The sequence below is a fragment of the Rhamphochromis longiceps genome, linkage group LG17, assembly GCF_057381845.1.
Source record: "Rhamphochromis longiceps isolate RC_006_pf linkage group LG17, R_longiceps_female_GT1.1, whole genome shotgun sequence".
NCBI lineage: Eukaryota > Metazoa > Chordata > Actinopteri > Cichliformes > Cichlidae > Rhamphochromis > Rhamphochromis longiceps.
This window is the reverse complement of record NC_140573.1, coordinates 41,456,103-41,481,624: the sequence shown is the minus strand read 5'-3', so window position 1 is coordinate 41,481,624 and position 25,522 is coordinate 41,456,103. Positions and strand designations below refer to the sequence as shown.

Here is a 25,522-nt window from a genome sequence, read left to right as displayed (position 1 = left end):
AGGAAAATACAAAGTGGTGAAGGTCCTGGATCAAATCCAGTCTGATGCCTGTCTGTGCGTAGTTTGAACACTTTTACGGTGCCTGCGTGGGTTCCCTCCGGGTACTCTGGCTTCCTCCCACAGTCCAGAAACCAGTAAGGTTAACTGGTTATTATCAATTGACCATAGGAGTGTGAGTTTCTATGTGTGTGGTGACAGATTGGTGACCGGAATACGGAGCGTGCCCTGCTTTTTGCCTGTGACAGCTGGGCCAAACGGCGACCCTGAATTGGATAAGTGGAAGAAAATGGATGGATGGATGGAGACAGGCCTGGTGAGAGGCCCTCGGGTACAGAGCAGCAGGATTTGTTGCAGAAACATTTCTGTGCTGTTTGTGCACCATATTTGTCCACATACATGAAAAGCCTGTCGTACCTGCAAGTGTTTTCACATAATGCACGTATCAATACAACCCCCAAAGGCCAACAAGATTAGGGAGCTAAACACAGTCAGCAGTCTTGTACTAATTTGAACATTTGTTAGATGCTTTTCCTAAGCAGGGAGGTCGCAGCACCCCAGAGTGCTCCCTTTTCCAAGCAACTTTGACTGAACAATCTTCTTACAAGGAAACAGCCACAAGATGGGAAATTTGTAATCTCTGGCAGAAATGGATGTGCATGGGGCAGAAAGAGAAAGACGGCGCACTAGGCCAATCAAATTGTTCCAGTACCCAGAAATCCCTCTCCGATTTGCCAAAAAATGTTGCAACACAGACTGTTTTGCTCCATTTGTACACTAGGGAACCCTTTTGTGTTCTTTCTGTGCTTGCACTTTGTGCTTGTTACATAACCATGTGTAACAAAGGGTATTGATATGAATCAGGTAGTTTTGATTCAGACAGGGAGAGGCTGAAATGTAAGATTTGACCTTTCAGCCTGGGCACTAGAGCTTGTGTCACTTCTTGGTTTCTAAATAACTTGCTGTATGACTAAGTAGTTGTTGTTGTTTTTATCTGTTCTCTGCCCTCACCATACAGCCCTTTCACTTAAATCCAATGTTCTAGCAGTACTTATTAGAAACATTTGTGCAAAGATTAGGTGTAAGACATGCTGGAACAGGCATGGCTTCCGCTTTTTAATAACTATAAATCTACTGTCGTTATGCAAGAATTAGGGAGAATTGCAGTGTACAGATGTGCCTTTGCATGTCCACAGCAGAAAGGGAAATGGGTCTTTGCTGTGGACAGGGAAAAACACCCAACTCGCCAGGGACATGGAAACCCCGGTTTTTGAACAGTTCCAGCAATAATGATCCACAAGGGTTTGGACTTTCAGGAAGAAATGCGTTTTGGTTGTTGAGTTTAGTGGCAGAGTGAAACATGTCCCACACAGAGGGCCCAGAAGGACATCTACAGAGTGCTTCCAGACTAGTCCATACCAGTCTTATTTCCAAGCCTCGAGCTCAAGTAACCAGAAGCTGAATCTGCCCAAATTTCGGCCTCATTTAAATACATCATTATCTTACTGGAACTTTTTACGAGGCCTCTCCACCTCCAATGTCCTAAAATTATCGCCACTTTTCATCTGTACAAGCTGCACAACCGCATGATGCAACTGAGTCATGTGCCGCAAAACCGTTAAGGGTGTGTCCTCAGTCCGGCACTTACTGACTCACATTACATCCCAGCCCGTTTTTGATTGTATGTAAATAACCACACTGTACCATGAAAACAACAGACGGGCAACTGCTGAGCACAGAGTTGGACAGGCTTCTGTCTGATTGGCTGGAGCTTGTTCTTGGCCTGTAGCCAGCGCTTCCCTTCACTGTGCCGATCGCAGAGCCCCTCGAGTCTGTCTGGTACATTCCAAAGGAGAAAAACACGCCAGTGAGGGCGGGAGAGAGAAGGAAGGAGGGAGGGGAAGAGCGCAAGGCGGGTACATCTCATCTCACACGTAACAGGCGTAAAGCGTGCTGAGAGAGTGCAGCCCAGTGTTCAGAGGAACTGACTCCACTGTGAGAGGAGGGACACTCCTGTAAGAGGATCAGGTTGCAGGAGGCAATGAGGTCATTCCAGTGGGTGAATTAACCGTGGCACATTGTTACATCATGTTTGTTTCTTATCAAAATTCATATTTATCGTATATGTCAAAATGTATTTGTCCAGCTTGATGGAAGGAGGTGACAATGGGTTCATTTTAGCGCTTTATATGAAGATGAATATGCAGTTTTTGTGCATTAAAATTGAATCAATTGTTTCATACAGGAGTGCAGCTAGTGATTGTTTCCTTGATAGATTCACCTTCTTCATTCTGATTTGTAAAAATTCAGAAAACATACTGACGCATGTCAAATCCCCAAAGCCAGCTTTGTCCAAAGGAGACTTTTTAAAGCTACATTAAAACCGTTGGAAGAAACTGAAACCATCCTTCAACTGTGCAAAGCTGAAACCGTGGAATATTTTCTCATGAACAACAGCTGAAGGTTGAGCAGGTTATTTACCAATGGGGAGGTCGGCAGTTAAAAGAAGTCATAAAAAGCCCCTAAAGGCATAAAACACAGCGCTGAATGGGTGAACGGGGCTGTAGCCTTAAATGCTCTGAGTACTCAGTAAGATAAAACTCAGGGCGATAAAACAAATGAGTGGAGCATTGAAATGGTTTTCAGAATAATTTTTTACTAATTATTTTAGCTGTACATTTATAAATGCTTTGTAGCTTAACTTATCAGAAAGCAATAATTTACAAGCTTCACATATTTTCTTTCTAAAATTCCTAATTGTAAAGGAACTAGTGACCACAGACTAGCACATATATGAGTCAGCTCGTACTTTCTAAAGGAGGAAAGTCTTCAGTTATTAATGATATGAATCAATAGCAACCATAGACTGTCCTTACTATTTGTGTGCATGGATATATGTAATGGTAACTAGATGTAGTGAAGTACAATGTTTCTTTCTGACTATGGAATTAGACAGTGTCCTTTAAAGACATTGTATTAAAAAATAGTTACTATGTTGCCTAAATTGTCCAACAACATACAGCGTTTTGTTACAAGTTACTTTTTTTTGCTTGACTGCAATGTTGAGGTCTCTTTATTAAATAGACATATTCAGTCTTTGAATGACTTACTCTTCAAGCACCAAAAAAGGAAAAAAGAAGTTGAAGATGTCATTCTAAATTTTTGGCCGTGACTTTGTTTGTTTTTTTGAATAAAATGTTTCCAGAAAGCCTCGTGGATGAAATCATTCTTTTTTTCCTGTGTGTGACTGCAGTGTGGTGAGGTTTTGGCAGATGAAACACTTGACTGACACGAGCCCTGAGCTTTGCAGAGTTTTTGTTTACATTTATTACAGACAGTGCGAACAGGAAGTGCGATTATTTTGAAATTCAAGGAATTAACCTGTTTGGTGTTTTGCCTGTAAACTGCAGTTAGAGAGTGGGTGTAACAGTGAACTGTAATTTTCCACTTTATGTCATAACGCAGTGCTGAAAGCTCTGTGTGTGTGTGTGTACGTGTGCAACAGTATCAGATATGAGCTTTGCAAAGACTGATGTTACACTCATATACTATATAGGTGCACCTAAAGGGGCCATTCTGAACGATGGCTTACATGATTTGCCTTGAATAAGATGACTGAGTAATGGTTTATTATGACTAACTGCACCCCTGCAGCAGTAATGAGAGAGACTGTGTGACTATTTATATAACCCCGCCCATAAGCGCTGATAACTTCCACCAACTCCAACCACTGATGTTGTTGTTCGGGACTATTGTTGGCTCAGTCACATTAAGCAGCGTTCATCCAAAAACAAACCCTCTCTCTGTGTTCGTCACAGTACAGTCTGGCCTGTTTCTTACATAACCAGCTTAGCCAAATCATTCACCCGAATCAGGTCTTTCCCCCCCTTCTTGACTCAAAGTGGGACATTGAGCAGATTTCATAAGAGTACAGCAGCAACCACAGGATAGAAAGCTCAGGGAGACGGGGAGGTTTTGGGAGTCTGACGCCTCCTGGTGGACATTAGTGAACACAGCCTGTTCATCATGTTTTTCCACTTGTGTTTGTCATGTGAGGTTCAAGTCTCGTGTGACCTTCAGCTGCCAAGAGTATCTGCAATAAACACCTGCAGGTTTGACATCTGAGAACCCGACCCGATGGCTCCCAGCCCAGCGTGTAAGATAACAGCCTTGATGTCTGAGTCACCATTACAGTATCTAGCCTGTCTGCACATATGAGTTTTAACCAATAAAAATTAATGACTTTAAATGGATTCAGTTCAGTAAAATACTCTGTTTCCTCCGTTTCCCTCAGTTTAATCTTAAGGTTTTTATGACTTAAAAAAAATGCTGCAGCCCATTATCATCAGCATCAGAAAGAGTTGAGAATCACTTTAATGTAAGAACATACTGAGATTTACAGGTGAAAAGAAAGAAACCGTACTAATTTTAGATCATTTGGAACAGAAAAGAAAAGAGGAAGCATCCTGGAATGATTCAGATTAAAAAAAAGAGACATTAACACAAACAGACCTCTTAATACTGTGCTCTGATAAAATGTCTGAAAACTTTTCAGAAGGAGCAGAACGCCCTGGCGCAACAGGATTCCTGGTTAAACCTACAGTATGCAGCTAAAATAGATTACAGTACTTAAATATAAAAATAGACTCTGGATTTGATTGCTCGTTTTCCGTTCTCCAAAGCAGTCTTCGAGATGGACGGATGCATCCATTCGCCGTGTCCGCAGGTCCCTCAGTGGCACATCCGAGAGGTCATTTCTTTCTGTGGCAGACACAAACAAACAGCACACAGCTGAGCGAACCTTTCCAAAGCCAGTTTCTACACTGATCACATGACAGCACACTGCTGTGGGCAACATACAGGTGGGAAACAAAGAGTAAGCAGTCCAAGCTTTTTGGTCAACACACACACACACACACACACACACACACACACACACACACACACCTGACAGAGTGAGCACTCGTCTTTGACAGTTAACAGTAAAATAAATTTGGGTTTCAGAATAATGGAAAGACAAGAAAAAATCTGTTCTAAGACAAACAAACTGCAAAGACTCATTTTTTGAGTCCTGCATTTCTCTGGTGTGCTCATACATGGGTCTTAACTATTGTAGTTTTCCACTCATCGCATTAAGCTGCAGCAATCTGCAGCTTGTACACAGGACATTTTGTTGCAGCCTAAAAACCAGTGACCTAAATCCCTGGGCCACTGAGGCATCACATGACTGCAGTTTTCATTAGCTACACTAAACAAAAGGATACAGTTTACCCACAGCTTCATTTTTAAACTCACATCTTCTCATCTATAGCTATCAAGTTATGCATCACCCATTAAGCAACATCATGCTGAAATACAGAGAAGCCACAAGTTTTTGGGGAAGTTTAGAAATAGTCTTGCACTTACACGATTTGACCACTAGGGGTGCCAATTCTAATTTCCTAAATCAAACGATATGCTAGACTGATCTGATAATGTAGTAATCGGGCTCTTTGTTGTACTTCTCAAAAGATAATTTAAAGGAAATGTGATAGTCTGTTTACCTGGGTTGCCAAACATGAGGCCCGGGGCCAGAAACAGCCAGTCAAATGCTCCAATATGGCCCGCTAGTCCTATACATTTATTTCTGACAATTTAAGCCCTAAAAGTCATGCTTACAGATTTCTTTCATTCCTTTTCACTTATTACAATAGAAAAACTTTATCGAGTGGAAAAACTGATTTGTGCCGTTAAGCGTACAGAAGGGAGTTTCGCCGGTCCGGCCCACGATGCAAGATTAGCCTCACATCTCCGCTGTACACTGCTCTAAAATGCAGCTTTGTGTCACAGCAACCTTCAAATGCAGCATCTCGGTGTTTTAACATGGGCTGATTATTACACAAGCGTGCGCGCGCACACACACACACACACACACACACACACAAGCCCATTCTCTGTAACTTCTGTCGGTGCTGTGCTTTTTTGGAAATCGAATTTCCCAGAGGAACCCACCCGAGGGATTAATAAAGTTCTATCTTATCTTATCTTATTCAGCTATCTTAGTGGGGACCTTCATTAACATAATGGTTTTCCTAGCCCCTTACCCTAACCATAACCATTAAAAATGAATGCCTATCCCTAACCCTTACCCTAAACCTAACCATAACCTAATTGTAACCCTGACACTAAAACCACATTTTGAGCCTCAAAAAGGCCTTCAAACTTGTGAGGACCGGTGAGTGTGTCCTCACAAGTATAGTAGAATGCAGATTTCAGTCCTCACAAAGATAGTTAGACAGGAACACACACACACACACACACACACACACACACACACACAGCTCGATGTCATCTGCTCACCAGGGGCTCCAGCTCTTTGTGGTCCGTTAGGTTGAACTCGGTGACAAAGTAATAGAAATGCTTGTAGCAGGTGTTGACGTGAGCCTCTGCCCCCATCTGGCTCACGCGGTCAAAGTGGTGGATGTAGACGTGGACGAACACCCGGAACAGACGCGACAAAATCTTCTTAGCCACCTGCATGAATGTCTTAGGGAAGGGAGTACCTGGGAGTCAAGCAGATGGGAGACAGAGCGAGAAGGCTGCGGTCAGTCTGCGGTGACCTTTTATTTGCTCCGGAGTAAACAGACACGTTTGAAATTACTGATGCATTTAATTAAAAGTGAGGCTGCTTTTTCTACATTAACCTTTCCCCGTCTTCTCCCCCTCAGGCCTGGACACCAGCCGCCAATCGGCAGCAGACGCGGCCAGCGTCACAATCGGACACGATCGGAAAATCGACAGGGCTCGGTGTGCCGAATAATCTCCCAACACACGCTTAATTCAGCACATCGTTTTGCTTTGACTAATTAAATAATGTTTTAGGAACGTGTTGCAGAGGATGGCTGCGTCAGAGGTCGTTTCTATTCATAGCCTTACTGTCCATCCTGTGACCCATTTCTAAATCCACTGGCTGGCATGTTTCTGCAGTCAGTCAGTCAGCTGCTGAGCCACAGCACAGTGCACACAAACACACTCGGAGATAATAGAAAACCACAAATTCCACTGCAGCAGATTAACTGTGATGTTAGCAATGCTCAGCGCTGAAGGTAATCTGACATACGTGGCCTTGCGGATGCTGAAAAACAGGCTTCACATTTCAGATGTGAATCGTTCGCATCTCATTTCAATTTTCCTCTGTAATTATTACACGTTAATCATTTAAGTGGCTTTTCTCTGCGTTCCGAATGAGTCACACTGAAAGGATCATTAAAATGAAATAGAGGTTACTCATTATAGCCATTCAGTTCATAAAAGTAAAGATATATTAAAGCATCAGCTCCCCACTTTCTGCTGTGTGACCCTACCTGTGGTGCCAACACCCATGCAGGGAGCCACTGGGTTAAAACACCAACAGGAGAAAATTTGAAATCTGAACAAAAGTCATAAGTTTACCAAATAAAACTTTGGAATTTATTGACTGGAATGGCTTCGTAACCATATCGAAGCGTGGCCACAGTCTGTCTGTGAATGGGCTGGTCGCTTGGTTTGCCTCATGAGATGACTTGACAGACTTGAACCAACCGCTGAGACGCCGTGGCTCGTGGCTTATTTCAACACTTACCGACGTTGGTGGGGAAGATATTCTCGTTGTTGATCTGTACCTCGATCCAGTCCATGAGCAGGCTCATGTATTTGGGAGCCGACAGGGCGGTCGGCTTCTTGTACTTGTGCTCGTCTTGCCAGCGGTATTCGTACTTGGGCCCGCCCGACATGACCGGGCAGGTTTGATCGGTGCACGAGTCACTGATGGTGCCGTAGATGAGGTTGATGCGGTTGAAGAAGTCGACCACGTGGACGGCCACCCAATCGTTGAGGTCCTCGCCGTGGGGCAGCTGCACAGCCAGCTTCAGGTCCAGGCCGGCGTTCAGGGACGCCTGGGCCTTCTTGTGCAGCTCGAAGCGCTGCGTCCCGGGCTCAAACTTGCGCTTGGGCCGGAATGTCCTATCTTTGTTGAAGACTTGTTTCAGGGCCATGGACATGGTCGCATGTGGTGGCGGCAGACGATCTGTTCGAACGCTTCAGGTGAATTATTTACCGTTGAAATGGAAGCAGACAAGGTTGTGTGAACAGCCAGTGTGGGTTGTTTTGGTTATGGATTGTCGTGGTTTTTATTTGGACTGAGTCTCTGACTCCTGTGTACGATTAAAGGAGAAAAAGAAAAGGGCAGAATTTGGTTAATATATGCACATTTACATTGAAATGTCTACTTCCTGTCAAACCTGATTGCATGTGTATGTAACAATTAAAATCTAGGGTTGCAAACAGCATGTTTGTTAGTTAAATTAGTGTCTAAAATGCCAAACAACAGTGAGATTTGGGTTTTTCCCAGTCATGAATCATATGTTAGATGCATGCTAGGTTGATATAAAACTGTTAAACCGGAAAAGAAATGGAGGCCGTGCGAGAAATTTTACGCACGAGAGCAACACAACTAAATAATTTGGCTGTAATCAGAATAAAATGCCCAGTTGCCCGACATAATTGATCTGAGACCACACTGCAGCACTGGGAGGCTGTCTGCAAACGACAAGCCTGGGCAAAAAGAGATTAACCTTAAAAGATGAAACATGGTGTCTGAGTGAGTCATTTCCTATTTCATACACCAATTCCGCCGTGAAATCAAGAATATGCCGAATGACAATAAAACCAAGTCAAACCGCGTGTTGCCAACGTAAATCGACATTGCCGTGTTTATTTACGCCTCCATATATACATCAGGTCCACATTGCTCGTTGTCTGGAGGGCTTTGTGTCGTTTTTAAGCACATTTCCAGGATAAAAGTCAGAGATTCAACATCGGGGCTCATGACGGCGGTGCGAAGTTTATTCGTGACGTGACGCTAGCTAACTCGGCCGGACTTGTTGCTCCATAAAACAGCAAATATAAAACCCGCTAAAAACGCACGACAAACCCGGATCACTCACACGCTATCGTAAACGAGGGGGAAAAGCCGCCTAAGGGCAGCAGTTAACTCGGGCGGCTCTTCGCAGGGTGACGAAATGATACAGTTGAAAGCCACTTTCCCGAACTTACTTGTTCCGCCTTCCTGTTTCCTTCGACCTTTTATCGAGAAATATCTGGTCGCTGATCGATAGCTTTATGTCGACACCGCAGACGGGCTACATTATGGACACACGGTGCGATACATGTCGTAGAATTAGTAATAACGGTACGAACATGTCACTTTGATAAAGAAACTAATGTCTGACTCCTCCCTGTGAAACGAAAAGTACACCAGCGCAATGCTAGCGGCTTTAGCGGCGACTTCCGGATTCAGGATTTTCAAAGTAATGGGACTGCTTTTTCCACTATATGTGGAGACTTTCATGTTAGCTTTGGTCATTTCATTACATTCCCTCTGACCTAAGAGCAGTTTTCATGTATTAATCACTTACACCTGCTGACAAACTAAATCAAGTTTCCAGTGTGGGTTTTCTCATTTTACTGCTCGGAAGAATCAATCCTGCTCCGCCCGTATCCTGATCAGATGTCTCTTTTTATGTGGGACTACACGGCGTTTTGATTCTTTGCTCTCCCGTCCTACATCTTGACTCAGTACCTCACAGTTTGCAGTCTGCAGTTTTCTACAATATAGTTTTTACCCAAGCCATGCCACAGAAGGTCAAGCAGGAAAAGTTACAAGTAAAACAAAAGCTACAAGTGTTACAGAATTTGAATGACGTGTCAGCATATACTGAAGAAATGAAATTCTTTTTCAGTTTTGCAAAGGAGAAACTATGGCATGAAACGATATGTGCATATGTGTGCTTATAATAAACAAAAGGTCCTAATCTAGTAACCTGCACAGTTTTAAGCTATATTGGCCAACACTGCTGCTGTAATTAAATGTATAAATATAAATAAACATAAACATATATGAAACTGTCAGACTACACACCAATGTCACTGACATGTCCCATACTGACCCACACAAACACAGCCCCACATGAGGACTTAAGACTAACTTTAAAACAAATCTAAATTTAAGTTAATTCGACACCACACACCTGCTCAGTTATTAGGTAATCTATGATATTTCTTCCTTGTTTGACAGTTTGGGCTCAATCGTCACCCTTTCTAATCGAGTATCTGACACCTTTGTACAACCAAACTCTACAAATTATGGCTAAAAAGCATGTTTGGTGGCAGAACTGTCACCATATGTTTTTTCTTAAATTACAGTGTATAATATATAGTGTCTTTCAAAGACACTTGAATTGTGTAAATCTGTTTTATGCATTATGGATGTAAAAGCCCAACAAAGGACAAGGGCTGGAAATTAGCAATACCGTTAAATTCTTTATGAAAAAATATTAAATATATAATAAATGTAGATTTCCGGGACTCTGATCATATTACCTATTTATACCACAGCATGCATAGGGTCTAATATAGGGTCATAGGGTTTATTTTGTGAAAACCTACTATTATTTTGAAAACTGCTTCATCGACTTCCTTGGACCCTCCAGTGTGGCCTGACGGTTCACAAGTACTTCCTCTGACACAGTTTGGGGCCAGCGTGACTAACCTCAGTTTGTTTCTTTCCTAATAAATCGCCGCGTGTGACGTTTTAAATTACTGGCATTGAAACATCAGAGAGAAAAAACTATTTAACAAACACACATATTTAAAGACAGAGAACAGCTTTAAACTCAAAGTCTCAAAAAGTCTCATATTAGACTTTCTCATTTTGAATGTTTCTTTTGATTAAAAATGCAGATGTTGGACTCTGCACATACATGTTCAGAGTATTTATAAGAAAGTATGCATGCACCTCATGTCCAAAGCTCATTTTTGCCTTCCAGTGAAACATCACCAAATGCTGATGCTTTTATGGAGCATTTTGTTGATACAAATGTTCATAATGTCTTTAATTGTAATGTCTTTTGTGTTATGATTGATTTTATGAGACAGATTGCAGAAGACCAGTTGAATGGAGGCTCGTAGTTTTCCCGCCACATCTGTGATAAAGTTACAGATTTTTATTTTTATGGTTTTGGAACATCTGGAACATCTGGAAAAGAACAATTAAGACTTATAATGTCAGACTGTTGTTGTAGCTCCAAGAAAGAAAAAGAAAAAAAAAATCACACAGCACTTAAGAATGAATTCAGTCATATCAGCAGATTTATGATAAGTTAATCCACATTTTTCACTCACATAATTCGTTTGTTTCTAGTTTATTAGGCTAAAAACATTAAAAATGCTTTTAGGTGGAGGCGGACAAAGACGCAGATTTGAATACATGGTTCGATTAAAGTAGCAGAAAATAAAATTAGTTTTGTTCAGCAGTATTACGACACTTAACATTCAAACCACGGCAGACAGAGAGCTTCCTCGCACGGCTGACACACTGAAGTCCGATTTACAAATGCACATTTATTGCTGCGTCGCTTCTGCGGTCAAAGCTGGTCACTGTGCACAGTTCATAAAACACTCTTTGTTTTGGTTGTTTAATGGCCGGCTGAAAGGACGCTTTGTGCAGCGCTGGGACAGAATGTGCCTTTTTTCTGTCTACTTGGTAGGCTCGGGTGCGGCGGCGGCTGCGCCTTCCTCAGGCTTGGCCTTGCCGGATATGGAGTAATGATAACTCCTCATGGCCTCCTCGACCTTCTTGAAGTCAGGACGGTCCTCGTGTCTGTGAGAGAGGAGAGGGGAGGAGCAGAGAGAGGAGGCTGTGATAAATAGAAGTCACAGGATTTTAAGAGGATGCGTTGCTTGCTTAATCTGACGCTAAAAAACAAATATTCAAGAGGAAATTGTTTTCATTTACGAGGGAACGACTGAGGAATATAATGTCGTTAGGTGACAGCAGCCATGCCTGACGTATGAAAACTACATAAGTCATTAAATACACTGCTGTGAAAAGTGTTTGCCCTCCTCCTGTTTTCTTAGTTTAGTTTTTTGCACATTTGTCATACATATGTTTCAGGTCATCAAACTAATTTTAAATGAGTCTTTTTAGACAAAAACAACAAGAGTAAATACAAAATGCAGTTTTTAAACGATTTAAGTACGTTTACTTTATTCAGGGGAAAAAACTACAGACCCTGCGTGAAAGACTAATTGCTCCCTAAAGCTAATAGCTGGTTGTGCTACTCTTGGCAGCAAGAACTGCAATCTAGCATTTGTGATAACTGGCAATGAGTCTTTCAGCCACTCTTCGTGGCAGTATTGTTTAATTCAGCCAGACTGGTGGGTTTGAGCATTAACGGTGTGTTCAAGCATCTCAGCTGGATTTGAGCTCGGACTTTGAATGTACCATTTCTTTCCCAGTTTGTTTCTTATTGTGGAAACATGAACTCTTGTTGTTTTGTTGTACATACATACAGACAACCTCTGTTTATGCCTCTCTTATATAACGCACGCACAAGACCATCGGTTTCTCACTTGTATGTCCAGCACTCTTTCATCAGTGTATATACTCGCTCTGGACACGCCGCCGGACAATCCATGCGGCTCCCGTTCTCAATGAAGCGGATCACGTCGGGTCCTTTCATTTTCTGGAGAACAAATTCAAAGACAGGCAGCGTGAGCTCTGGGATCACGTCATGCTTTGATAACCTTCTGCAGTAATCTGTCTTACCTTGTAGGGTTTCCCTCCGTAGGAGAACGCCTCCCACATGGTGACACCAAAACTCCACACGTCGCTTTTGCTGGAGAATTTGTGGAAGAGTATACATTCTGGTGCGTACCACTTGAGCGGCCATTTACCTGCAGTACGAGCCTGTGAACACAACGTTTATGATGGTAAGAAGCACGCCAAGGACTCGGCCAAAGCAAGCAAACATCGGCGATGGTATTTAGGGCCTTGGAGTGAAGGATTGCTGGGGCTCTCTGGTAACTACATCCACTCCAGATATGGGTCAGTAAATCAGTAAAATGGAAATCAATTGAGTGTTTAGTTCAAACAGGGCACCTGACACATTTTTGTCAATAGGAGCTAATTACTGTTTGCACATTGTGAGGTCAGCAACTCGCAGAAGGGCAATCCATCTAAGACATACTCTCTGTTTGCACACACTGATAAAACCCACACCGGACTCTCTAATCACTCTGTATTCATGCAACTTTGTCTTGCGGTACAACAATATTAAAAAATTCGTGAGTACTTTGTAGTAGTTGTCATCTGCTCCCAGGGCCTTGGAGAGGCCAAAGTCACTGATTTTGGCGAACTGTTGATTGACCAGCAGGACGTTGCGAGCTGCTAAATCTCTGTGCACAAAGTTCTTCTCCTCCAGATACTTCATGCCCATCGACACCTGGTGCATCAGGTTCACAATGTTCTCCACCGATACAGTATCCCTGTGAGGACACACGTCCAGAGAAAAGAAGCATTAGGATATTTTTAGTACACAAATGTAGTTTTTTCCTAAGACAGCTGGGATGGGCTCCAGCTGCACCCCCTGAACCTGGACTGGAAAAGCAGAAGTAAATAGATGGACAGACGATCGATGATGATGATGACACAAAACTTGTCCAGTTCCTTTTGATGCAACAAAACACTGAATATTATTGCAGTTTTAAGTATCCAGAAACCTTCAAATGAAGCAGCCTGAAAAATGAACCATCCTAAGTTTGAGTCTTTAAGACAGAAGTGGGGAACTCCAGGTGAGGTTTTAGATCTCACCCTGGGTCAACACACCTGAATCAATTTATTAGTTCATTACCAGGCCTCTGAAGAACTTCAGGACATGTTGAGGAGGTCAATTAGCCGTAATCAGCTGTGTTGGATCAAGGACCTGCAGGACACCGGCCCTCGAGGCCTGGAGTTGGACACCCCTGCTTTAAGACATATTTGGAGTTTTGGAATCATCCACCTCTCCATTTTCTGCTGCTTTTCCAGCTCCGAGTCATGGGGGCAACAGTCTGAGCTGAAACGCCTCATCCAGATGTTCAGGGGAAATACCGAGGTGTTGGCAAAATGTGAGCTCTGTCCTGGTTCTGCCCCAGGGCCTTCACCTGGGAGGACATGCCCAAAACACCTCACCTAGGATGACTCTCAGCTGGAGAAGCTTTTGCGTGTCATTCCCCTGCTCTTTTATCTATCTCTAATATCTCTATTGACTGGACTTGAGTTATAGGCTTCTCTTTGCTTTACTTAAGTCTTGGAAAGAGTGAAGGTGGCTATTAAAATGTTATCCTGGCACTAAAGCAAACACATAACCTAAAGGACGTGTAAAATCACATCCCCATGTTCCAACTTCTGCCCTTCGAGAGCTGCTGCTGTCCATACAGAGTACGGTCTTGCCTGCTCTCCTATAAAATTAAGATGTAAGAAAGCGTACGTTCACTTTTGTTGTTCTGTATTTATTCCGTCATAACGTGACAGTTCTGAGAATACATGGAGCTGCCACAGGAAAAAAGAACGGCCTCATAAAGATCAGAAATGTCTTGGACGAACAGATTGTCTGATTCATTCCTCATCAGCATGTCATGGCAAGGACTTCTGCAGTGTCAGTATCAGAATCCACCTGAGAAGTACAGACTTGTACCAGGACGCACTTTGAGGGCTCACCTTGAATAGAAAGGGGTTATAGTAGCACCACTCTGTTTACTATTTACCACGTAGAAGAGCTGAGTTCTTTGAGATAAAGTAAGATTATTCACATCGACATGTTTTGATCCTTGTTACAGCTGAAAGATTTCTATGCATGAAACTGACTGACCCTAAACCACAGCCCTGTTTGGTGCAAAACCCATCCTGGGGCAGTGCATGTCTGTGGGAGCTGTTAGGGTTACACTGACATGTATGTATTTTTGTAAAGTCAGAGCGTAATCTGATCTGACTCTACACATGCTATATAGGATTCGTAAGGATCTGAGTGTCATGAAAAATAATAAATAAGATGGTTTTTTTATATAAAAATATGTAAGTCAGACCTTAATCAGTCTCCTAGTTACACTCCTAAAACTGAAATCTCACTATTGCTGGTTTAAAAAATCCTCTGAAGTTTTATTCACTAAAGATTTTTTTTAAAGGTTTACTTGAGTCATTTGTGTTATTTCAACAAAATACTGTGTTTTTTGGATTTACTTTAAAAAAAAATGTACAATGAATGTAAAACATTGAAGCAATACATAAAATATATAAAATAAATACGTAACTGATAAATAAATGAAATAAAAAATGTTAACACTTTTATTCAAAAGTTATGTCAAGTGGTTCCACCCAACCGTGCTGCAGGTTAGGATAACTGCTAAGAAACTGACTCAAAGAAAAACCAGAGTTTACCAATAAATAAATAAATAAAACAACTTTTTTTAAGTGTAACTACAAACAGTTAAAGATGAACTTACTTGTTGGAGGAGAGGAATTTGTTCAGTGGTCCGGCAGAAGCCATCTCCATGACCAGCATAAGACAGTCTGCGTTGCACAGGCCAAGCATGCGGACGATGAACGGGTTACTCAGCTGGTGCATGATCTCTGCCTCCCGCATCATCTCCTCCTTCACCAGCTTCTCGTTGTCGTTCTTCAGCACCTTGACGGCCACGTCTATCTGACCCCTGAATCCAAACAAAACACAGGCAGCGACATCAGTAGACGCACGCACGCACGCACGTACGGCTCAGCGTCTGTTTTTAAAATGTTCGGCTCCTCACGATTCTGTTTTGAAGACTCCCTTCTTGACACAGCCAAAGTTCCCAGAGCCGAGCTCCACCTCGTCCATCAGCAGGTCGGACCTCTGGATGTTGAACCTCTTGATATCATTGGGGTTGTGATACGGGTTGAATCCATTGCAGTCCATGGGGAGAAGGTCGCGGTCTTCGGGCACAGTAGTCTTTGTGACCAATGCAAGAGCTGCAAAGTACAAATTGCACACAATAAATTGCATGTACTTTGTTTGTAGATATAATGTGCAAAACATTTCAAACTTGAAGGTTTTACATTCAAAATCACGTATCAGAGTCTAAAACATGATGCACTTGTATAAATTAATTACCCAGTGATATATTAACTGGACACTGTTACTGAGGAATTACATTTTTTAACTCACAACCTTTAAACACAGCGCTTGGCATGCAGTTATAATCTATCAGATTTCAGTCTTCCTTCTACGACTGATTGTGTAATTGTGAGTTTTTTTATTTGAACGCATCCTTGCAGGAACAGCCATCGCAGTTTATGCTCAATGCTGCCTGTGTGTTTGCACTGCTGGCTACCGACCTCGAGGTGGCGGTGTGTATCCATTGGCGCCGCGTGGCCTCTGAAAGGAATGACAAAGAAATAAATCTCAGAGGATGAAGACGTGCGCTGACTTGAACAGTGCAGGATGTACCGACTACTTACATTGGGAAGACTGGGTGTCTCTGAAAAATTACAGGAGAATTTCATTAGTGAATAGAATCAAAAAAGAACGTTGCGTATTATATTATTCATATTATGAATAAACCACAATATAAACTGCAAATTCAGGCTGAGATGTGATTAAAAAAGGAAAGATTGGTCAGTACTTTCAACAGCAGCTTTGCCGTTAACACACGCCTCTCCGAGAACGGTTACAAGGCCGTCAGGTTTCATCTTCAGATACTCCACCAGCTGAACATTGAGAATAAGTTTAGTTTAGGCCAGAAAAACGACACACAAGTAAAGAGGAAGAAAAAAGGAGCCTGAGGACCGACCTGCCAGACTGTGTCAAACTTTGTTCCCTCAGGCATAGAGAATTTCCCCGACTTGTCCTGGAGGATCTGATAGTGGTACACCGTTTTCCCGTACATCATGGAGAGAGCGTATGTGCCAGACTCCTCTCTGTCTCTGATTCTGAGGAACAAAACACACATAAATGCAAAATCTTTACCCAACAAACAAACACAGCAGGCTTTTTAAAAAAGAAGCAAAAACTTACAGAAACTTGCCGTCCGGTTGTGCTCCCGAGTAAAGCCGCCTCTCCCCCTCATGGCGGGAGATTTTGCCGTGGTACCAAGGCATTTTCTCATGGGCTGTAGTTGCGATCAGCTTCTCGAGCTGAGGAGCTTGACTGATGATGGCCTGCTCCATGGCTTCGCCCTGAACCGGAAAAATGATCACGTGTTATCTCCGTGTTTTGCAATAATGACTTTTTATCTAAAATTGCGGGGAGGACTGCATCGCAGCTTGCTGGTGTTTCTGAATTTGCTCATGCTGGGTGTCAAATGCGGTGGAAGGTGGTGCATGTGAAGCTCAGAGAGGGAACGTTATGACACTCGAGCTGCAGGCGAATTCTGCATAGACGTGGAGCTAGTTTGGCTCTTCAGTTGTATCACCGGTGTCAAAAAGATACTGATCGTTGTATGTGGCAGGTTACTGGAGGAGGCACAAGTGAAAATGCTCTTCTTAGCTTTAGTCTTGTTGACTAATTCTTTCAGTGCTGTCATCTCAGACCCTCGTACTCCCACCTGGCCTGCCTTTTCTTTCCAGTTACCTGCTCACTTTGTTCCTATTCCCCCATCTTGACTCTTTACTTTAGCTTCTACCGTCTGTCTCATACTTTTGGTTCTCGTTTCTAAGAACTGTAGCTTGTTAGTGCAACTACTTTCCCCAGGCCACAGAAACCTTCAGAGGAACTGAGAGCTCCTACCTGTGTTCCTACTTGAGGAAAGGTTTGGAGAGATTGTGTGTGGGCAAAGTCTCTCCCACTCCACCAAAAAAGTCCCTTCAGAAATGTCAGTTAAACCAGACTCAAACATACGGCTTGCGGGGAAGACCTTTCCCCGAGTTAGAGTCCGATCGGGGCCACAAAATGAAAACGTTGCAGAGAAGAAGGTCACAACTTCAAACTTCTCGTTGTATTTGCAGAGAGCCATTAAGAAGGGAGGGATTGTCCGAGTCCGAGGTCTGGGCCGTCACAAGTTTTTCAAAAGTTGTTTAAAGTCTACCAGCAAAGTGTGACCTGGCGCTGCCACACCACTGATCTTTAACTTTGAACACTTTGTTTCTTTGTAAGGACATTCACTGACTGATGTGGGAAAACTGACACATGTTGGTAAGATTGCTGATTTTTGATAAGACACCTCGTGTTGTTGTTTTTTAAATAGTGGTTCATTAAATGTGAAGGTTTCTCAGACGTACGTGTACTTTTAAAAAAATATCTACATGTCAATACAGCAGTGGAAAGTTTTATCTGTGCAGCTGCTCTCAAATAACCACAAAAAAACAAAATGGAAAATTTTGCTTACAGGCGAAAACATTTATCAGATCACAAATTTTTTATTTTGTATAAATTTTTCACCCATCAGCAGATTTTCTATTTGGTTTATTTGCTATATTTTGCAGCGCGATGAGGGCGGAAAATATAACGACTGAAGAGATCACTTTGACTGCACTGTACAGCGGGCTGGATGCAGACATCAAAGCTATCTCCATGAGCAGAAGTCAGCACATTTGCATGGTTAAATTTTGTAAAAACAACAACCGTAGTTTGTTAGGAAGACATTTAAACATATTCAATATCACAGAAAAGTAATTATAGCTAAAAAATGAACTTTTCAGTCTCCGAAATGCTCAGGTAAAGTACAAGTAGCTCAAAACTCTACCCTACATGGTTATTTTCTTTTTCTAAACTCTTCAGCACCACCCGACACCCGGCTCACCTCCAGATTCCAGGTCTGCTTCACGTACTCCCTCAGCATGTTTTCTCTCAGACTGTCAAACACGCCTTGCCTGATCGGCGTATCTGGGGAGCGTAGACACGGCTTCTTCAGGAGGCACACCAGGCCGTCGGAGTCTTTGCTGTAAAACTCACAGAGCTCTGCAGGGCCACAGTGAGGCTTCCCTCCTGTGATGCAGTAAGTCCCGTTAAGCTGTTTCTCTACGGAGTAATGGTGGAACTCCAGGTTCCACACGATAGACAAGACGTAGCCCCCCAGACTGCGGAGACACTGCCGCAGCAAGAAGAGGCCGTCGGACATCCCAGCCAGCTTCAGGTGCTGCTCGGCGTCCGAGCGACTGATGCTGCCGTAGAAGAAAGGCAGCTCGGCCGCAGGGTCGATGGACATGGTGAGACCTGGTAAAAGTTGGCCTGGCCTTGAAGTCCTGGATGTAATCAGTGAGAGAGAAACTAGAGAGACAGAGAGGAGGGAGGGGGACATTTCTTTGAGAAAACTGACCAATGGCACAGATTGAAACAAATTTGCCACCTCTGACCGCTCGGCTTTTTTAGTTTCTACCTCCTCCACTCACAGCCAGATCAATGCAACTTTCTAATTTACCAAATTACAAATACAAGTTGGTGGGAATACAGCTTAAAAATGGACAACACTAAAATCAGTACTACAAAAAGCAACAGAAAAGCCCCAAAAGACACACACACACACACACACACACACACACACACACACACACACACACACACACACACACACACACACACACACACACACACACACACACACACACACACACACACAACCTGGATAACCTCACCTTCTCTTCCCTTCCCAGCTGTGTTTCACTAGGATCTACAACAAACCCAACAGAGCTGCGCTTCTCAGGAGCCTGACACGTACAAGTGAGGAGACATATGTGGGGATGTGACACTTAGCATGAGGCACCCACACTTTGAGACTGCATAAAGTTTGCAGGTTAACAAAGTGATGACACAAGCCACAACAGGAAGTCGCAGTCCGCCCTCACAGCCTCCTTTCTCCAGCGTGTCGCTCTTCCGTTGAACAGGTGCTGTACGGTTACAGAACATTCCCTCTGCTTTAAAACTCATCGTTTTTTCATTTTATGGAACAAAAAACTGAGATCAAAGTATCGTTACTGTAACGAGCGTGTGCGCGATGAGAAGCGCTGGTACTCGGTTGACTTTATTGTGAACGGGAGTAAGGACAACTTTAAAATCAAAAGGGTTTCGACTGCAGCGTGGAACGGTTACGCGACAACAAGCAGAAGATGTTTGAGATAAAGAGGGAAATCGACAGCGATCACAAGACGTCACAGGCATCAGCTCAGAAAACCCAGAAAGGAAATGATCTGAAATGAAGAGAAAGATCGAGATTTCATGAAGACACGCAGGAGATCAGCCAGGCTGCTCTCCTGAGCTCTTCTTCGATTTGGGAGTAAATAAAGACGAGAAGCACATTTAAACAAAGCGGCATGCAAACTGATACGTGATTGTCTTTGTGTTATTCTCACTATGTGTCCATCAGTTTCATTTCTTCATATCAGTGAAAACTTCACCCCCTCACAAAGAGTGCAGTTTTTATAACGATGAAATTATAAACCTAAAACCTGACATACACAGCATGTGCCATAAGTTACTTACAGTAAAACAGGAGGTGTGATTACCAAAAGCTGGCAAATCTACTTTACTGTAATTTAACTTCTTACACCGTAACATATAACATGTTTTTAAACACTATGTGAAATAAAAAGTGCAAAACCTCAGCTTCCTGGTTATATACCTGAGCTGCTTCCCACATCAACAGTGGACAACCAAACAGCAACATATGACTGCCACAAGAAACCAGGTTTTACTGCAGCATGACCTCCAAAACGCCACAACAAAGACCAGACCCTACAGTGTGGACAAATGGATGTCGCCTAGACATGAGCAGCAATGCTGGAGCGCTTCATGATCTGCACCTAAAAGGTGTTTATTTTAGTCAGTATGGATAGAATAGAATAGAATAGAATTCAACTTTATTGTCATTGCACATGCACAGGTACAGGGCAACGAAATGCAGTTTGCATCCATCCAGAAGTGCTTTAGTGATATAGATATATTACAATATATATTAGCAATAATATAGATATGTGAGTATATTACAGAAATGGGTCTATTATGGTATGTTATAATGTACACGGTATGAAGTATGTTGTGAATATTCTATAACTATAAGTATGTACAGGCTGTAGTGAGTACAAGCTATGTACAGGATATGAACAGGATATAAATATGAAAAACTATACAGAATATGAAATAAATAACTTTACAGAATCTGGGATATACAGCTATACAGAAATGGGAACTATGCAAGTTGTAAACAGTTGTAGGATTAAAGATTATCGAATGTACAGAATGATTATTTACACAGAGCTATACAGTAGTGCAGTTAAGATAAGTGAGGGTGTAGATAGTTTCTACAGAGGTATATAAAGTGCTAGTGGTTGTGAGTGGTGGTTCAGTCCATGTTATTATTGTGTTTGAGGGTACAGTTGTCCATTGTGGGTGTGTGTATGTTCAGTCCATGAGTTTAACGTGGGTCAGATGTCAGGAGGCAGAGTGCAGCACATGGAAAACTGGTTTTTCTAACGAATGGAGACTAACTGTTCATACGTTTATTCAACTTCTGCACCACCTAATCCGATCTCAACACACGGGAATAACTATTATGGAGTTTATTTTTATTTTTAATGCAGAAAGGTGTTTATCTTTTTGCTGTCATTTGACTTTAAAGCTAAAATAAGCTTCTTTTCTTTTACCCCATTCTGCTTAAATTTAGTGTGCAAATTTGCTTATTGCATTATTTTATATTAATGTACATTTAATTATTTTTTATTTTAGACTGCTTTGAGAGCAAAAAAGGCAATTTAAAGGCATCAACTTGAGCTCCATGTAAGCACTTTCTGATATTTTATAGATAAACAATAAATGACTTGCATCTTGTTTGTGTATGTGTTGAGAAAGGAGGTCTACTCCTGTAAAAAGTCTATAAATGGATGCAGGTGACTCTATTCTTTTTCCCCATTTCTCATTTAAATTCCCCATACACTGTGGGGCGTTTAAGTGGGTAGCGCGGTGATACAGCAGCTCAAAATTTATGATCAACTTCTGTGATATTACTTGAGCAAACTGAAAGGGAAAGTGAATTTAATAACAAACCCCCTTTAACAGACCGTGACAAGCATATTAGCCATGCTGCTGTAATTTACGACCAAACTAACCAAAACACTGACGGCTTTCCAACAAAACATTAAAAGGTCCAACAACAGCAGAAGCCAAGTCCCGGCTCTGTGTGTGCTCTTTATAAACTAAGAGTTTGGTGCTTTCTTTCTTTTTTCTCCGCCCTCCCTCTTTTTATTTAACAAAAACAAAGACTGGCGGGAGATGAGGCGACACATGGCACGGTTCCTGAGCCAAGCTTTGAACCCACACTGTTGCGGGGTGTCTTTCATGCAGCGCCCGGGACTAACACACAGAAACTGTTTGCATGCAGTGTATAATTCCCTCTGATGTGCAAAGAATACTTTGGTACAAGAGTGTTGCAGAGTAAGCAGATAGTGATTGACCCAATGAGTGGTGGAAAAAAAGAGTCCTATGAGTCACTCTGTTTTCAGCAAGCCGAGGACTCGACACGAGATCTCGAGGCCTGAACGCTCGTTTTCCACAGAGAACAGAGAGAAAGTTTTCTGGTGTGAGAGTAAATGCAATTAAATAGGAATCAAAAACCTGATTGTGTTTGTCATTTGGTCAAACTCGTCTGTTCTCGGCAGACTCACAGCTCCAGGTTATCGTTTTAGATGGCAGTGATAACGGGGTTGTGACAGAGCGAAACGAAACACGGCGGCCATTATGATCTTTCCGGTGGGTTCACCATTTCTATCTTGTCATAATGGCTAACCCGCCACAACATTATGTGCTCGGACGCACGAGCTTCGACAGACTATGCGAATACTTTGACATCTTCAAACCATTTGCGCTCGGATAAAAGCAACGAGGTCGAGCTTTTAAAGGCGACCTCAGCGCAAGCGTCAAGTGTTTATTCAAGTAAACCACAATTAGGAAGCGTAAACATTAGCAGCGGAAACACATTCGACATGAAGGCAGAGCAGCGCTTAGAGCTGACAGCGTTATGTGCTCATGTTTAGCGTTTACAGTCCTCAACTTTTTTTTAGCTGGGTGCGTTAGCGTGCTAACACGTGCTAATGTGAAGGAAGAACTAAACGAGGAAGAAGATGGGGACGTCGTTGACAAAAGTGAAGAGGACTTTAATTTTTTTAAACAGTTTTTGCTGAAATATTTAAAAAATAATTTAAAAAAACCCCAACCCCATTGTGGCCTCTGGACCCAGATAGCAGGGCTACTTATGGCTCGCTAGCAAATGCTACATAAGCTAGATCTAGCCTAATACTCAGTAGACAAGCTTGACATCTGTCACACCAAGCCTAGTGTGGCCCAGCTGTCACAACACACCTGTAATCTGACCCATATAAGATGAATTAGGGGCTTCTGGCCCACAGAAAACCTGGAAAATGATCATTTATTGCAAAGAAAAGCCAGCGCGTCATCACAGTCACTGGTATTCTTCACAGTACTTTTCTCAGATGTGTCAGTCTGACGCGTGGTAACCAAGTACAGCTACAGGTTTTAGAAAAATAAACCATTTGTGTAATATTTGTGTTACTGAGTGTAAACTCCTCCTCGGCTCATTTAAACAGCAGAAATATTATTAATATGTGGGCACAGTCACAGTGTTGAAGTGGGGAACCCGACAAGAGGCAGAAACGTGCTTGGTGTAAATAGCGATCAGTCAAATAGCTGCTTAACTGGCTGCTGAGAACAACATGACAAAAAGCAAATCACCAGAACAGTGTTGGTCCTTATCACGCACGAACGCACCAGCGTGAGCTCAGACAGTCGATGTGCCTCTCTGTTTTCTGTAGATTACCCACTGATATTAAATCAAGAGCATAGCAGTGATAACTATTTAGAGTTTTTAGGTCATGATTATTTTCTTTGTGATATCAGGAAGTTAGCTCATGGCTGTGCAACTCGAAGCATTTCTCTGTACATACATCAATGCGCGAGACTGTGTAGGCACCTCAAAACAGACAATGTGCCCTTTAACTGTCACATATGAAATTATTTTTCCAACAAAACTGAGCGAGCGTTCGAAGCGTGTAGGTGGAGTTGGATAAGAAAGTGCATCTGAAATCAGGAGCCCAAATGCCCCAAAGTGAATCATTATTTCCTGAATCAGTGGAAAAAAGTTGTTGTTAGATCCTGTTATCTGCTTTATGTTTTCCAAAGTCTGTACAGCACCTGGGAAATAACCTGACAAGATGTGATTAAATCACATTAACTGTTCAGGCCTACCTCAGGTAGGATTCATTAGCATTCAAAGAGAGATTTATATTCCTCTTAACAATAACTCTACTTTGATTTCTGTTCACTATAATGAGTGTTTGTGTCAACCGTGTCTTTATCTAAAAATAAACTATGCTAAAACTCTGAATATCACACTGTGAGTTAAACAGAGCCCGTTCTGCACGTAAAGTTTCATCTTCTGCTCGTCCAAACCGATTCTGTCCGACTGTGGCCGACACATGTAGCAGATATGCCTCAGTGCAGCACCCAAAATACATCCAGTCATTTTAAGAACAGTTACAAGGGATCACAGACACACACGGACCTCTTGGGTGTCTTAAAACCTACACCATTTTTTTTTGGTTTTCTATTCCAAGTCGCAATGAAAGCAGCTATTTATGTTTTGAGCATGTAATGACTGCTTTTCTGAGCCAGAGCAACAATGCCGCGGCCGACTGCGGTGCACGCACTCTTTTATTCTCCTTTTTTTTGACTGTTTCTATATAGTTGTGAATATAAAACAAACCTCAGTTGGAATTAAATTTAACTGATCGATTAGATCTTGTTGGACTGAAGTCATCAAAAACTTTGTAAATGAATAGCTAAACTACATTTTCACGTGTTTCATGGCCTCATGTTGCTATTAAATCAACGTTTACTCAAATATGTGAATTCTCGAGCACATCGAGTTCAAACTCCTTTGCAGCTTTTTGTCTGTATAACTGCATTACAGCAACTTCTCAGGCTCAGACTTCAGGTCGTCTTACTTTCACCCACCTTACTGGGCTGTTGTGTTTTTCCACACAAGACACAAGTATATACATAAGTGTAACTAACCAGTTTAACCAATACGACACAGTCTGTTGTTACATAATCAGATATAAAAAAAAACTTACAGAGCACTGTTGTTCCAGGCAGACGCAAAGCGGTGTTGTTGCTTCAGAGGCAAAGATATATCTGTTGATCTGACAGAAATGTAAGGTGCTGTGAAGACGCGAGGGTTTAGAGACAATGACACACACTCACATACACACACACAAACCCACACACAGGCAAAACGGCAAATGGCATGCGTGGAGGGCTGATTTCAGTTTGACTGTCACCAGTGAGCCTCTCAGTTAAGTTAAATCCCAGCTGATGTATTACAATCTGTACAGTGCCATGTCTGAATATGCGAAACAGTGAATTAATATTAGAAGAATAAACCAGCATTATTGGGGAGTTACTCTTTTTTGCTTTCGAGATGAAAACGATTTGGTCTGCTGGTTGAACTCGAGTCAGGATGCACTTACTTAGCCCATGAACAAAGGGAAAGAGATTCCTCTGTCCATAGAATAAACAAAGTAACATCTTACATGTTAAAGGTCAAAAATTTGCATGCTCGATCTTCTTTGTCTTCCGCACTTCTGCACCACCATCAGCCTAACTGCCCCAGGCTGGTGTTAGTCACCGACCGTCTGTCGCTTCATGCTCAT

General features: G+C 42.3%; 2 protein-coding genes across 3 annotated transcripts; both read right to left on the bottom strand.

Annotated features, from left to right (window-relative positions):
- Positions 1–4,347: 4,347 nt before the first annotated feature.
- Positions 4,348–9,295, bottom strand: mob3a (MOB kinase activator 3A). Its single transcript, XM_085386910.1, has 4 exons — positions 9,070–9,295; positions 7,598–8,168; positions 6,337–6,539; positions 4,348–4,758 (listed from the first exon to the last, which is right to left on the bottom strand). Exons 2-4 carry the CDS (start codon positions 8,013–8,015, stop codon positions 4,729–4,731), a joined length of 651 nt encoding a protein of 216 aa, XP_085243036.1. The 5' UTR covers positions 8,016–8,168; positions 9,070–9,295; the 3' UTR covers positions 4,348–4,728.
- Positions 9,296–10,988: 1,693 nt separating this feature from the next.
- zap70 (zeta chain of T cell receptor associated protein kinase 70) lies at positions 10,989–25,038 on the bottom strand. Of its 2 annotated transcripts, none has more exons than XM_085386401.1 (13): positions 24,944–25,038; positions 18,607–19,073; positions 16,884–17,044; positions 16,660–16,798; positions 16,492–16,576; positions 16,328–16,347; positions 16,205–16,244; positions 15,640–15,838; positions 15,337–15,543; positions 13,149–13,341; positions 12,623–12,763; positions 12,427–12,539; positions 10,989–11,674 (listed from the first exon to the last, which is right to left on the bottom strand). In XM_085386401.1, exons 2-13 carry the CDS (start codon positions 19,009–19,011, stop codon positions 11,551–11,553), a joined length of 1,827 nt encoding a protein of 608 aa, XP_085242527.1. In that variant the 5' UTR covers positions 19,012–19,073; positions 24,944–25,038; the 3' UTR covers positions 10,989–11,550. The 2 variants fall into 2 exon arrangements, with proteins under 2 accessions (XP_085242527.1, XP_085242528.1); XM_085386402.1 differs by lacking the exon at positions 24,944–25,038 and adding an exon at positions 19,439–19,718.
- Positions 25,039–25,522: the final 484 nt, after the last annotated feature.

Excerpts from the sequence above, each read along its gene's own strand:
- mob3a (XM_085386910.1), bottom strand. The coding sequence starts at position 8,015 with ATGTCCATGGCCCTGAAACAAGTCTTCAACAAAGATAGGACATTCCGG. Across the intron at positions 6,540-7,597 it reads TATCTTCCCCACCAACGTCG|GTACTCCCTTCCCTAAGACA; the intron begins GTAAGTGTTGAA and ends CTTGACTCCCAG. Across the intron at positions 4,759-6,336 it reads ACAAAGAGCTGGAGCCCCTG|AAAGAAATGACCTCTCGGAT; the intron begins GTGAGCAGATGA and ends TGTCTGCCACAG.
- zap70 (XM_085386401.1), bottom strand. The coding sequence starts at position 19,011 with ATGTCCATCGACCCTGCGGCCGAGCTGCCTTTCTTCTACGGCAGCATC. Across the intron at positions 17,045-18,606 it reads AGCAGACCTGGAATCTGGAG|GGCGAAGCCATGGAGCAGGC; the intron begins GTGAGCCGGGTG and ends TTTCCGGTTCAG. Across the intron at positions 15,544-15,639 it reads GGAGTCTTCAAAACAGAATC|GGGTCAGATAGACGTGGCCG; the intron begins GTGAGGAGCCGA and ends GTTTGGATTCAG.